General features: G+C 37.9%; 1 protein-coding gene across 1 annotated transcript in view; it reads left to right on the top strand.

The window, feature by feature from the left end:
* LOC127435028 (putative adenosylhomocysteinase 3) overlaps positions 1–14762 on the top strand; it is a 57567-nt gene that overhangs the window by 33609 nt on the left and 9196 nt on the right. Inside the window, exons 2-15 of the mRNA XM_051688144.1 lie at positions 2347–2455; positions 5703–5846; positions 6330–6430; positions 7648–7750; positions 7842–7936; positions 8037–8143; positions 8815–8931; positions 9118–9181; positions 9933–10021; positions 10162–10232; positions 12024–12118; positions 12330–12428; positions 13449–13517; positions 13732–13810. Of these exons, the coding sequence (XP_051544104.1) occupies positions 2347–2455; positions 5703–5846; positions 6330–6430; positions 7648–7750; positions 7842–7936; positions 8037–8143; positions 8815–8931; positions 9118–9181; positions 9933–10021; positions 10162–10232; positions 12024–12118; positions 12330–12428; positions 13449–13517; positions 13732–13810 (1342 nt within the window). The remainder of the gene's footprint in view (positions 1–2346; positions 2456–5702; positions 5847–6329; positions 6431–7647; positions 7751–7841; positions 7937–8036; positions 8144–8814; positions 8932–9117; positions 9182–9932; positions 10022–10161; positions 10233–12023; positions 12119–12329; positions 12429–13448; positions 13518–13731; positions 13811–14762) is intronic.

The following is a 14762-nucleotide window of genomic DNA, read 5'->3' on the forward strand; positions in this document are numbered from 1 at the left end:
ATAACTTATAAACCTTTAAAGAAAGACCTACTGTGAGCTGTTAGGTTGTTAATTGATGGTATATGCTTCTGTTGAAGCCATCAGTATGCATCAGTTGAAGCCATACATGTTAGCAGAATTCCTGGTGTAGAACTACGCTACCCATGCAGAGAAAAATTCACCAATCAAAGAATGGGGACCAACAAACCGCAGCAAATGAGCTCAGCAGCAAAAGCCCACTTACATGATGCACTTTGACACTCTCCATACACTACACTTGTATATACAGTACTGTGCAAAAGTTTTAGGCACTTGGGAAAAATTTTGCATAGTGAGGATGTCTTCAAGAATAATGCCATAAATAGTTTTCATTTATCAATTAATGTCATAAAGTCCAGTAAACTTAAAACATAAAAATCTATATTTTTATGTTGATTACAATTTGAGATTGTTGTTCATTCCTTCATTAAAGTCATGAAGTACAAAGTCTTGTACCTTTTGTCCCATTTCAAATACTTTTTTGTTTCAAATCAAGATTTGTAATCTTCTCATTCACCTCAGAGCTGGTTAGTTTGGTTCATGGCTTAGAACTCTTATGAAGGATTTTATGAAATCCCAATGGAAGAAATGAATGGGGGAAAAACACCTTTGGAACCAATATGCCTAAGAAGGTAGCTCACTAGAATTGGATGTGTATCTTGCTATTGTGGTTTTGTACCACATTTCTTACTGAATCTAAGTGTGTCACAAAGTTTCTCTTATCAGTTTATCATTCATTTGTTTCTGTGAACACATACAATATCTGGTGTGAGAACGTGTGTGTGTGTGTGTGTGTGTGTGTGTGTGTGTGTGTTTCCTGTACATTGAAACATTCAGTCCTTCAGCCCTTTTGTGTCAAACGATAAGAGATAAAGAGGTGCCAGATTTAAGTTCAGAGGCCGTGGGTGTTTTCTTCCCCAAAATGATTCAAGGCCTCTCTGTACTGCTATTGTTGCAAAACCCCACTGAGTGACAGTCACGCGCAAGTTCTTTCAGCTCGGGGCGCAGTGACACGCCTGTGTGATTCGAGGTCTGTGAGAGACTGAGTCAGGGCCATACACTCATCTGCGTGATTGTGTGTTCTAAAATCTAACCATCCAACGTTGCTGAAAGCATCTCTTCTTATAGCTTAAACCTAAAGCCCAAAGATTAATCGCTGCGATCACTCGAAATGAGGTTGATTGGTCTCCGATATGTCACAGCATTATGTAAGAGTGGTGCTTTTAAAATGATGGAATTGATGGAGCTGTGAGATTTGATTCCTGCTGTTGACTCAAATCCCCCAGCGGGGCACGTCAGTTAACGTCGGCAGGGCACCATGCCGTAATTCTCTCACGGTTTACACAGCCTGTTCCTTATTGCTGGCAACAGCTGCTGTCCCATTAATTGTTGCAGCAGTTTACCGGCACATCTATGATTGCTTCACAACAAGCTCTAAATGGTTTCCACTGCTGATCGAGACTTACAGTATGCATAGGTGCACTGTAGTGGGTGACAACGCTCAAAGGATGCTGATGTAGTAGATTTCATTATGATAACGCAGACACTTGAATTTGTGCTTCATTCACTTCTGTCTATATGCATTTTTATGCGATATGGCAGAAATGCAAGCATATACCAAGAATGTCCGTCTTCCACTGCATTTTAAATTTCTAGTTTGGTGAATTCTGAGCTATAAATTTGTATATTAAAAACATTTGACCAATCGACAATCTGAACAACACTGATTGACCTCTTGGCTGAATACAACGAACTTCAGAGCTGTGTGGTTCATTGTATGTTTTAGTAGTTTGAATTTATTATTATTATTTTATTATTTATTTACAGCAGAACTTCTTGCCCATATTTGTTGCAATGTCCAAACACATTTTGCATGCTCAAAGCCTAAATTGACCGCACCTTATCTGTGGGGAAAAAGGAAGTTCCTACCTAACAGTTCAAGTTTAGTTAAAGATTACGGAGTGCAGGATCTTGGTTTTAAATGATTTCCATCTCACTTTCTGAGTAAAGCATCGGAAGGCTTATTCCTGCGTAGTTTGCTGTATTTGGTTTAATATGTGAATAGTAGCATTGTGTTTGAGCTGGTCATTGTTTACATACTTAAAGGCTTTTCAATTCTTGGTATTTTGACACTTGGTAGTAGGAGGGCTGTTGAACATGATCTCTGAGTATTACAGCTCAGGCAATCGTAGAACAGTTCAAAGATTATTTGGCTATTTTGAAGGGCTTACAGAAGGGCTCTTTTGTAATCCAATCTCAACTCTGCACAATACCTTTTTTAAGGTGTCTCACTCTGTTCTTCTCTCTCTCCACCCTTTTTCTCTGCAGATCCAGTTTGCAGACCAGAAGCAGGAGTTCAACAAACGTCCCACCAAGATCGGCCGCAGATCTCTGTCTCGCTCTATCTCACAGTCGTCTACAGACAGCTACAGCTCAGGTATGGCATTGTATGTGCAGCAGTTGGGAACATCGGTGAACACACAGAGTCATGAAAAAAAAAATATGCAAAAGGCTTACTTAAAGTGCTTTGACAAAAGCTAGAGATTTCTTAAATCACAGCTGAAGGAATAGGCAGTGTTTCAATTGGAGTCCATCCATATTTTCATTGATTCTCAGTAAGGAAATGAAGTTGTAGGGGAAATCTTTTGCATGGAAATACACAGCACTGGTTAAATACATGATACAGATTTAACAGTAAAGAGATTTCAAGTTTATCGAAGCACCTAACTGATTTACAAAAAATGAGTTTTTCCGTACATATGGACAGGGCTGTAGCTAGTGGGGTGGAAGGTGGTAACAATTCTAGGGGTCCAAAGTTCCAGGGGGCCCCATAACAAATTCTAAACAATGTTTTAATAGGAAAGGGGCCCAGAGCAATTTACAGTCAGCAGGCCCAGATTACCTTGTTACGGCCTTGCATATGGAAACCCACAGAGGCCATACAATCTTATTTTGACTCTAGCTTTCTAGAGATCATGAAAACAAATTGTAGTCGCAGCATAACAAATGGGTTCTCAACAAAAGTTAACTTGGGTTTTTCCTCTAGAATATAAGACATTAATGTCTGGCCTCTAGATAAATGACAAATAACTATCATCCTGAAACACTTATATTTTTGCTATTTGCAATATGCATATTTGTAATGTATATTTTTAGTTTTAGCTCATTTTCATATAAGCATTCAGTAATAAGTATTCAAACAGCATTTCTACCTAAACTGTAATAAACAGCCAAGTAAAAAACTAAATAATCCAGAGGCCTTGTAATAAATTAATTGAAAATTAATTCTTCTGCATTCGATGGCTTTAAATGTTTGTGACATTTCTTAAGAAAGAATTGCACAGGAGACATTAGAGGTCATTGCAAACACCCCGTCAAACTTGAGTCAGGTGGGCTAGGTTAGTACAGTACATCAAGGTTCTAATGTAGAGTGGTCAGGTGAGTCATGTGAACAAAGGGTTTCCTGTGTGCATGCAGGTTCTCTGGCAGGCCTCTTTAAGAGGATTACATTGACACAGCAGAACAGACCTCACTAGGGGCCAGAAAATTTACATTCCTGCAGGAGGTTTGTTTGTTGCAGCTTTTTAAGACATTGTGTCAAGTTAAAAATACTTCAACTTTTAGAACCGCTGCATTCTGTTCAATTAAGTTATACTCTGTCTAGGTTTTATTTAGGGGTGCACTGATCGATCGGCCACCAATCTAAATTGGCCAATCTTCATCTTAAGGCCATGGCACACCAAACTGACATCAAAGAACTAGCGGCGACAAAAGCCGACTGTGGTGTCACCTCGTGTCACCTCACGTCACCTGCGTCTGGGCCAAAAAGTTGCTCTTGAACATACCGCAAAGACTAAACCCAACGGCCAACTAGCACATATGTTCTGCACCTGCGTAAGAGGAAATAACTCTCCATACCAGCAGGTGGCAGTAGTCTGTATTTGTCATTCAAAAAGAGAAACCGGGAGAGCTAGGACTGTGGATATACAAACTGTAAACAAAGCAGCGCTTGCTTACCATTTTCACACCAATCTTGTTCACCACAGACGAATACTCCGATGAGATGAAGATTTAAAATGAGAAGAGCCTTCTGTGTGTGTGCCCTCTTGACTTCGTCATTTGCTTGCTTTTGTCACTTCCGTTTTTCTTCTCGTGCACTGGTTCGCTAAGCTGAACAGCCAATCAGACTGATCTGTCTCACCGACTGGCTCTGCCACCGATTCAGCATGTTCAATTGGCCGAAAAGCCGCCGACGGTGGTCCAACGGGGGTCCGACTGGTATCAACGGTGCGAAACACACCACAAAAACTAGGCCGACAGACGTTCAATGACGGCCCGACATTGGCCGACTGTCGGCTTGGTGTGTCACGGCCTTTAAGTCTGTGATCGGCGATCAGCCGATTGTGCCTAGAATCAGGGCCGATCTTTTTTGCAGCACGCAGGGAATCACACATACACTGCTACTGTAATGAATGAGCACTTTCTCAGCCCTTGATGCATGACAGGGTGGCCTCTGGTGGGTGAATTGTTGGCAATTCTAATTATTCACAAATTTAAACTTTCAGACATGCTGTTATTCAGATGAATCTGCAGGTTTGTTTTTAAAAATGTGTAAGAATTACACCTGGATGAATATTAAGTTGCCCAATTTCTAGAGTCATTACGGTAGTAATTCTGACTCGCTGCACTGTGAGCACGGAGAGGATAAAGAGACTGCAAACGGGTATAAAAACGAATTAAACAACAAATAAACATGCGTATACAAATCTTAGTACATGTGATGTAACGTTAGTCGTGACAATCAGACGTTGTGTTTAGCGATAGAGACTGTTTGAGAGATCATGAGCACTTTCAGCTTCACTTCCTTCGATATGCTCACTCGTGGTGTCAATCAAACATGCACGCTCTTCAGTTGCTCTCAATATCTCATCAGTCACTCATCTCAGTGCTATTCTGTGAGGATCCCAATTTAAATCAGATTAATGGTCACATGACCACTAATCACAGCAATTACATTTTAACCATAAATGGGTCTTCACGCATTTGCTTAATAGTTCGTGATTTGTGTTAAAGCAAAACACCAAAGACAGTAAACAAATCATAGATATTAATGATTTCTCACTGGAGCAGTTTTAGAGCTTGTAATGGATATATTTTTGTGTGTGTGATGCTCTCGTGGTTTTTACTGCTTACCAGTCTGTCACAATGATCTTTTGATATTGACAAAAGAACTATTCATAACTGTTTCCAAACAAATAAATGTTAGCAATTCACATTCAATGTAATTTTAATGCAGTTTTGGTAACTTTATAAAAAGGATCAATTCGTTAATATTAGTTAATGCATTGGGTATCATGAATGAACAATACATTTTTACAGCCTTTATTAATTATAATGTTAGTTCGGTATCGGCCTCGCATTTCCTGATTGGTGCACTACTAGTTTTATTGAACACAAGAATATGTCCTTTGTGAACTCCCCTTAAGAAAAGTGTATAATCGAGGTCTGGTGACCCCAAAACAAGTATAATTATACAGGGCTTCTTTAAGACCAGTTAGTTGACTAGTCATTCTGGCAACTCACCAACTAGTTGATTTTTAAAATATGTAGTTTTACATATCCCTATTCATACCACTCTTTGTTTTACATGTTTTTAAAAAAATTTTTTTTATTAAATTCCCCAGCTGCCTCGTATACTGACAGCTCTGATGATGAGACCTCTCCCCGCGACAAGCAGCAGAAGAACTCCAAGGGCAACGGAGATTTCTGCATCAAGAACATCAAACAGGCCGATTTCGGACGCAGAGAGATCGAGATCGCAGAGCAAGGTGAGAAGGGCCCTGTTTAGCCAACAAGCTATAAATCTTTTTGAGTGTGTCAGCTGATTTTGCATTGTCTGCAGGCATGTCAACAGATTGAGCCACTGGTGTTTGTTTGTGTTAAGTAAAAGTGTGAGTGAAATTGAGCGAGGCATGTTTTGATGGTTTCCTGTGCTGCTGAGGGGCCATATGTTCAATGTGCACTGTGAGACAGCAGGGCGGCCCCTTCAGCCCCTCATAACCACATAGCCATAAATTCACTGTACACTCATACACTGTCAGCCTGCCTATATGCCACTTTCAGCTCAAAGTTACCCTGCTTTTCTATGTTTATGAGGTTTATGACTCTTTCATGGGCTTTCGAGAGAAAATCACTATGTAAATTTGTTTGTTAACAGGCATTTGTTATTACAGGCATGTTTTAATGATGTGTGTGTGTGTGTGTGTGTGTGTGTGTGTGTGTGTGTGTGTGTGTGTGTTTGTGCTCTGCAGAGATGCCTGCTCTCATGGCATTGAGGAAGAGAGCTCAGGGAGAGAAGCCATTGGCTGGAGCCAAAATTGTGGGCTGCACCCACATCACTGCACAGACCGCTGTGAGTGTCCTACACACACACACACACACTGAAGCATGCATACATACTTGTGAGTACCTCCTCTTCATGTGTTATTCTTAAATTAAGCTAAATTTAATTTAATTACATTACTATATAATTCCAACATCTTAATGCTACCTCTAACAGAAACCTTTTTGCATTTTTACATTATAATTAAGACATTATTTAGCCTATTTATGAACTTTGTTTACTGGTGAGGACCACACAAGTCAGTTTTAGAGGTTTTACTATATTTGTGAGAAATTTGGAGGAAATGTGACCCTCTCAAGTACGCACAAACATGCATAAATGTCTCCTGACATCTTCAACTTTGGGTTTTTCCTGGTCCCAGGGGTTGATTTTAATTCAAACTAACAGATCCTTTTTGTTATATAAATATATCACATTAAAACAGACTTTCAGTCTTGCTTTTCACCAGGCCTTCATCATTTATTTTGGTGCCTAGACCCAGACATTCAGTATCAAAATATGAAAATCCAGTATAAAAATTATTATGTTTAAACTTTAAAACTATGATAATCTAAGATAATCTGAAATAAACATATAACATTTCAACATTTATCATCTGAAAATTATTTGTCTGTCCCACACCACGTTTGCCCCTAATAAAGTTTTAGCAAGTTAGTGTACTTGTTAACCAAGTCGACAAAAGTGTCAGTGAAGAACATGCTTGAGATGAAATATGAAACAAGTGATGTTTGTGGAAAACAAAGAAAAATCAAGGTAAATATCACCCATGAGCAGCTATCCAATCAAGCTGTAATTTTACCAAATGTTTCAAAAATTGTGCGTTTTTACGATACATAAAATGTTATCTGTGGAATTAGCCATAGCAAGGCAAAGGAATCAGCAATTTTATTTCAAGAACGTTAAAAATGTAATTTCCATCACCGTCATTTCCACCACAGAATTCTATTGAACACAATACAAAATTGGAGATGTGCTGGAAATTACATTGTGGTGGTATGTTTTTATGACTTTCAGAAAAAATGACAAATGACACGAATCTGCTGTGATGCATGTACATACACTGTTGTATATTGTTAGTAGACAAATTAACTAAACTAGTTAGAGATGAAAAATGTTAACGAGACTCTCCACGGTGCTGGAAGTGCCCGAAGTTGAAGAAGCACCCTTATATTTCTGAAGTAAATGGTCAAGCTTGTGTTTTTTTTTCTTTTTTTTTTCTTTTCTAGGTGTTGATGGAAACCCTCTCTGCTCTGGGCGCTCAGTGTAGGTGGGCTGCCTGTAACATCTACTCCACCCAAAACGAGGTAGCAGCTGCCCTGGCTGAGGGAGGTACGTCTGTCTCCTTTGTTCCCATTCTCATCCACTCATTCCATCTCTTTATTTTTTTCCCTGGTTAACCCCTCTGTAATCTCTCTGGCAGGTTTCTCAGTATTCGCCTGGAAGGGGGAGTCAGAGGATGATTTCTGGTGGTGTATTGATCGATGTGTTAATGTGGAGGGCTGGCAACCCAACATGGTAACAAAACCGGACCTGTTTCCTCTACTTTTACATTGATAGACTTGATTTAAGCGAAATATTATGACCTTTCAGTATCCTTATATATTGTGTCTTGTAGATTTTAGATGATGGAGGAGATTTGACCCATTGGATTTATAAAAAATATCCCAACATGTTCAAGAAGATCAAAGGCATCGTAGAGGAGAGTGTGACTGGAGTTCACAGGTGAGAAATCTGAAATTTTAACACTGAAGTATTAACTTTTTCTGTGTTAAAATAGTACTTCCTCCTATCACAGCTTAATATGCAGAGACACTGTAAACACTGTGTCTCTGAGGCCCTATGAACATTTTTTTGTCTGTTTTGAGCGACCCGTCTCATCAGACACAACATTGACTCAACCAATGGTGTGAGTTGTAGCCGGTGCTATCTTTTTGTTTGATCAATGGCAGGCGGGGGTGTTTTCAGAAAGCTGTTTTGAAAACAATGTTTATTTCTGCAATTTCATTTGGTGGTGTTAGTGATATAGAATTACGTTTAAAAAAAAAATTTAATGCCTTCCCCAGTGCTGTATTTGTTCTCTGTAACAGTCAAGATCACTTCAGTTGTTTTGCATTAAATTGAAAATGTGCAATATTCTGCATTTATTGACTGTAATTGCTGGACAATAATTTAGAGGTATCGGTCTTATTTTTCCATATCATATGAGCATTTCTCCATCTAGTGGCAAGTAGTGGAATTGGCACATGTGATGATATTCAGACAAGCAAGTTCTGTTTAAAATAGTACATATTGACTGGTGTAAACTTTAAAGTTATTTCAGTACGTGTTATGGTGAGCATAGATCAATTGTACTATTTAGTTTATCTCATAATAGTAATTATTTGTTTTCCCAGGCTATACCAGCTGTCCAAGGCAGGCAAGTTGTGTGTGCCCGCAATGAACGTTAATGACTCCGTGACCAAGCAGAAATTTGATAACCTGTACTGTTGCCGGGAGTCCATCTTGGATGGGTATGTCAATCGTAATGGCTTTTTCCTGAAAAATCCATAGGAAAACTGTACACACTTAATAGTTTTTCCAACAACAGTCAATATGGTTGATGGACTATAAAGTAGAAGTCCAGTGCAACGGATTTTCAATTATATAGTATATATAGTTTTGAATATTTTTTTTACTAAACGTGTTTTGTGTTTTAGTCTAAAGAGAACCACAGACGTGATGTTCGGTGGAAAGCAGGTGGTGGTGTGTGGATATGGAGAGGTGAGATCATTAGGCGGTAAAAGTTGTTTTCTAACAACTGTTGTCTTGCTTCATTTGCCATTTAAATCCTAGAACGGTCTTGATCTTACTGGAGCTGTATACCAAAAAGTATAGCTGTTTAAATATATCAATTACGAAGATTTCGGACATAGACACAGATTAACAAGAGTGTCGGTCAGACATATATCTGTACACCTGGCCACGCAAAATTAATTAAATGATTTTTAAAGAAAACCTTATGTAGTAGTAATAAACTGTTCATTGGTCCATCCTGACTGGAGATGGCAAAATAAAGGCATCACCGTCTATTTGCTGCTTCTGCAGCAGTCTGGACAATAACTTACACTAGAATGACACTGAGAAACTTTAATAGCCTTTGATTAAACTTAATTGAAAACACATAATAGTGTAGACCCATTGTGGCTGACCAGTTAAAACAACATCTGAGCTGCTAAGCTCTGCCCATTTTAGGACCCTTTTTATTTCCCTGGTTTTGTTTTCATAGCTGTTTATTATATTGCTACAGTATTAGTGAGATACTGTCAATCACTCTTGTTGACCACACCTCCACTGTACTGCTGCATTACTGCATTATTGGGTAGATACCAGATACAACCGCTAGAGGTCTCTGTACTTCAGGAAAATGTTTTATATGAATTTGGGGAAATCAAACGATCTGGATGTGGAACACTGTTTGTGTAATCATGTTGGACCTATATGTGTTTTACATATTTGTTGTGTGTGTTATTAGGTTGGGAAAGGCTGCTCTGCTGCTCTCAAAGCGATGGGCTCCATCGTCTACGTCACTGAGATTGACCCTATCTGTGCCCTACAGGCCTGGTGAGCCCTTTGCCACTTTCACTGAATCTGCATTTCCTCAACAACAGCATTATGTCATTACAGATAACGTTTGTCAGTAGTTCTGTTACCTCTGATGCCACACCATTCATTCATTTTTTTTCTTTTTTCCTCCCACACAGCATGGACGGCTTCAGGCTAGTTAAACTCAACGAAGTCATCAGACAGGCTGACATCGTCATCACCTGCACAGGTGAATTTACTTCAATATTTACAAGACTGAATGCACTGCCTTCCATCTGTCCATCCATCCGTCTGATGTTCTATCCATTCATCTATCCATCCATCCATCTCTTGTTCTATCCATCCATCCATCTCTTATTCTATCCATCCATCCATCTGTTTATCCATCCATCCATTCTGAGAGCTTTATAGGCATTATGTAGTTTGAAAGCTTTGACGGTATGAAAATTAAATCCATCCATCCATCTATTGTTCTGTCCATCCATCCAGTCTGAGAGTATTATAGACGTTATGTAGTTTGAAAGCTTATACAGTATGAGAATTAAATCCACCCACCCACCCAGCATCCATCCATCTGTTGTTCTATCCAAACAGTCTGACAGTTTTATAGGCATTATGTAGTTTGAAAGCTTTGACATTATGAAAATTAAATCCATCCATCTATCGATCCATCGCAATCTTAAATACTTAAGCAACTGCCTAGCAACCATGAGCAACACCCAAGCAGCATCCCTACCAACCATCCAGAACAACCTAGCAACTACTACAGTGGATATGCAACAGCTTATGCAACATAATACCTTAAAACTACATAATGCCTGTGAACTCTTAGACTTGATGGCTTTGTTTTTAAGCAGTTTTGGTCAAGCCAACGTTTAAAGTTTGTCTTAACAAACTTTCCTTTTTTAGTTGACTTTGAAGTTGACATTCATTGCACAATGAGGAGACCGTAAACTGCTTAGCACACAGAAATACATTTGTAGTGATTTTTGCATAGATTGTTCTCCCTAATGTCAATTACATTTCAGACTCATACATTTGTCAGATTATTATGCCTGTTGCAGAGTTTCTCCTGAGCTGCAGTCTGTCTTGAATTTCAATTAAATGCAGTTTGATAACAGTTCTGATTGTGTCTGAATATTACAAGAACAGTGTTCAACACATATACACTATTGCAGTAAAGAACTAGAAGACAGGTTGTTTAAAAATCACGTTTTGTTTTTGTTTGAAGGTTTATTTGCTGGTACAGATAAACTTACTGTATCTGGAGTGATAACTGTTGACTGATGATAAAGTAACTACTTTGGACATTTGATTTATAGTTGTTCAGTGGGGAAAAAAGAGAGAGAATGGAGAATAAGTGATATGACTGCCTGATTTTGTGGCGCTCTCAGAGCAGTTTCAAATCAGAATGAGCTTTATTGCCAAGTATGCTTACAAATACAAGGAATTTGTCTTGGTGACAGGAGCTTCCGGTGTACAACAATACAAAACAGCAACAAGACAAAGATAATAATAAAAAAGAATTACAAATTTAAAAAAAATATATTGAATAGAAAATAAAGTATATATAGAATATACAATAAGACATATATATATATATATATATATATATATATATATATATATATATATATATATATATATATACACACACACACACATATACACACACAGACACATACACATACATAGTGCAAATTTAAATACAAATATATACATTGCAAGGGAATGTGATGGCAGAAGAGGTTGGATGTGTTGGATAAATATAAAAAGACTAGACTGTGAATTACACATAATTATTGCTCAGTGGGGCAGTTTTAACTGTTCATGAGATGGATAGCCTGAGGGGAAAAAACTGTTCCTGTGCCTGACGGTTCTGGTGCTCAGAGCTCTGAAGCATCGGCCAGAAGGCAATATCAATATCTGTCTGATATTTCTCTAATCATCTAAACCAAGAAGCCTTTTAGAGGACTGATATCAGTGCACTGGTTCTCATTTGTGTTTGTGGTGTCCTTAGGCAATAAGAACGTGGTGGTAAGAGAGTACATGGACCGCATGAAAAACGGCTGTATCGTCTGCAACATGGGCCACTCCAACACTGAGATTGACGTGGTGAGCAAACCTCATAATTATCCAGCTGTCTTTAAGAGTGTCAAAGCAAATTTGTGTGTGTGTGTGTGTGTGTGTGTGTGTGTGTGTGTGTGTGTATCTGTAAAAAGAAGTATGACAGTGCACATAGTCACTGTTTACTGAATAGTAGTGTGCATACGTTTTTAGATTGTGTGTGTGTGTGTGTTCTTCAATGCATCTTCAAATGTTTCAGGCCAGTCTCCGGACCCCTGAACTGACGTGGGAGCGAGTGAGGTCGCAAGTGGACCATGTAATCTGGCCAGATGGAAAGAGAATAGTGCTGCTGGCAGAGGTTAGAGATTGCTCTCAAAAAATAATATCAGAGATGTGACTGTTCTGGTAATTCTGCTGTACGAAGTACATACTAATGTCTTGAAATGTAATTACATTGTATTTACATTGTAGTTACAATGTAGTTAATATAAAATTACATAAATTAGGAAAGAATCAAAAAATGAATAGCAATAAGTTGAAACTCAATTAAAGTGAAGTAAAAATATGTTTTTATGTATGTTTTTATTGTATGTTTTTAATAACTAACTTTGGATAATAAATGGGTATATTTGTGATAATTTTGCTGGCAATACTGGTTCTCATTTTGCCAGGAAATCAGGAAGACTGTACTGAAAAGAATTTAAATTTAACTTTGTAATAGTCATTTGGAATTGAGAATTGTGTAATTTTGGAAAGGTCACATATTTACAATTCTATTGTGTATATTGACCCATTTATCCATTTTACCCATTATACGGATCTTTAATATAGAAAGTATTGTAATTTAAGTACATATTTTCACATAATCACGTCACTAATTTGTTTTAATGTATAGTTATTGTTTGTCTTGTCTGTTGTTTTGTTCTTGAACTGAATTGCCCCTCGGGGATTAACAAAGTAAAAAAATTAAGCAAAATTGTGCCTATTGGATAAGGATTTTAATGCACTTATTTTTTTTTAAAGCAATTAATTTTTCTAACGACCACGTCATTAGACTAGTTTCACAAGTATGAGAGTGTTAAGATGTTTTTAATGCGTTACTGATTTTAAACTTCAGTCACAAAAATGGTGTTAGAGTTGTTAAGTTTAATTCATTTCTGTGAATCAGTTCAAATGGTCCATTTCAGTGAATCAAACTCTGATTCAATTATTCTTTTGTGTCAAGAGGCAAAAACGTTCACAGAAGTCTCAGGATGATGACATTTTTCATATATTAAAGTGTTTTAGTAAAAATATATTTATGTAAATATTGTTGTTTATTACAATGTATTGTTATATTGGTGCATATACATGAAAATGACTATATATTTCTCTCCAGGGTCGCCTTCTCAATCTGAGCTGCTCCACTGTTCCTACCTTTGTGCTGTCCATCACTGCTACTACCCAGGTGAGAAAAGAAAGAAAGATCAAGCCTTTTTTTTAAAACAATTATTATAATATATACTTTTATTTGGGTGCAATTTGACTCAATGATCCTATCAGAGACTGGGTTGCTTTTTCTGTCTGTTTGTTAAGCGAGTGTGTATGAACCCCAGGCATTTTGTGTGTGTCACAGCCTTGCTGTTGTCATGGTGACTGATTTCTTGCTCTTTGTCCCCCAGGCTCTGGCTCTGATAGAGCTGTACAATGCTCCTGAAGGCCGCTACAAGCAGGACGTGTACCTGCTGCCCAAGAAAATGGGTATGATATAGACCCTATTTATATAAATTCATGTGTGCACATACACTTACAAAAAAAAAAAAGGCCATTTCCAACCGCGGCTAACTGAACAGCTGTTTAGGAAAATTCCTTATGATGGAATTTATGTATGAATCAGGGGGTGTAAGTAAATGTGCATCTTTTTTTTTTTATATAATTAACTGCAATAAATTAACCTATTCATTTAAACATACGAATTTTAGACCATTTACATTTTTTAACTAGTTCTCTTGTGCTTATCTTTCACTAAGACAAGTTTCACATGCAGTAAACACAATAACACACTCAAATCCTTAAATGTTGTGTTATATCATGGCTATTTGTCTAGGAATGTAATTGCTGTAATTGGTTTAGTCTGCACCGTGAAAGCTTGGTTTCAGTGGGCTACAGCCTGTTGAAATATTTAGTTTTAGTTTTCTGCGCCACAGTGTAGAGTTTATCCTTGTGGGATCCTGCACAGACCCTGAGGGGTGAGAGAGACAGCTGAAAATAGGTCATGCTGTCACAAACGGCTGCCACTTTTCTCTGCAGACTGCATCATTCTGTCACTTTCCTCTCCATACCTCTTGATTTTTCCTATCAAACCTGCAGTTCACCTTTACAAACACCTGATTTTTTTTTGTTTTTTTTTTGTGTTCAAACAAAATCTAACATAAAACAAAGGCAATCTGAGTAAACACAAAATACAGGTTTTAAATGATAATGTTATTTATTGAAGGAAAAAAGTTATCCAATACCAACTGGGCCTGTGTCAAAAAGTATTTGCCCCCTTAGTTACTAAATCCCCAAATCTACTAGACACACCCAGGCCTGATTACTGCCAGCCCTCTTTAATCAAATCATCACCTAAATAGAACTTTTTCAGCAGCATGAAGTTGGCTAAAAGGTCTCACCCAATAGAGCACACTATGCCAAGGTTGAAAGAAATTCCAGA

This window comes from Myxocyprinus asiaticus, chromosome 45 (genome assembly GCF_019703515.2).
Source record: "Myxocyprinus asiaticus isolate MX2 ecotype Aquarium Trade chromosome 45, UBuf_Myxa_2, whole genome shotgun sequence".
Taxonomy (NCBI): Eukaryota; Metazoa; Chordata; class Actinopteri; order Cypriniformes; family Catostomidae; genus Myxocyprinus; species Myxocyprinus asiaticus.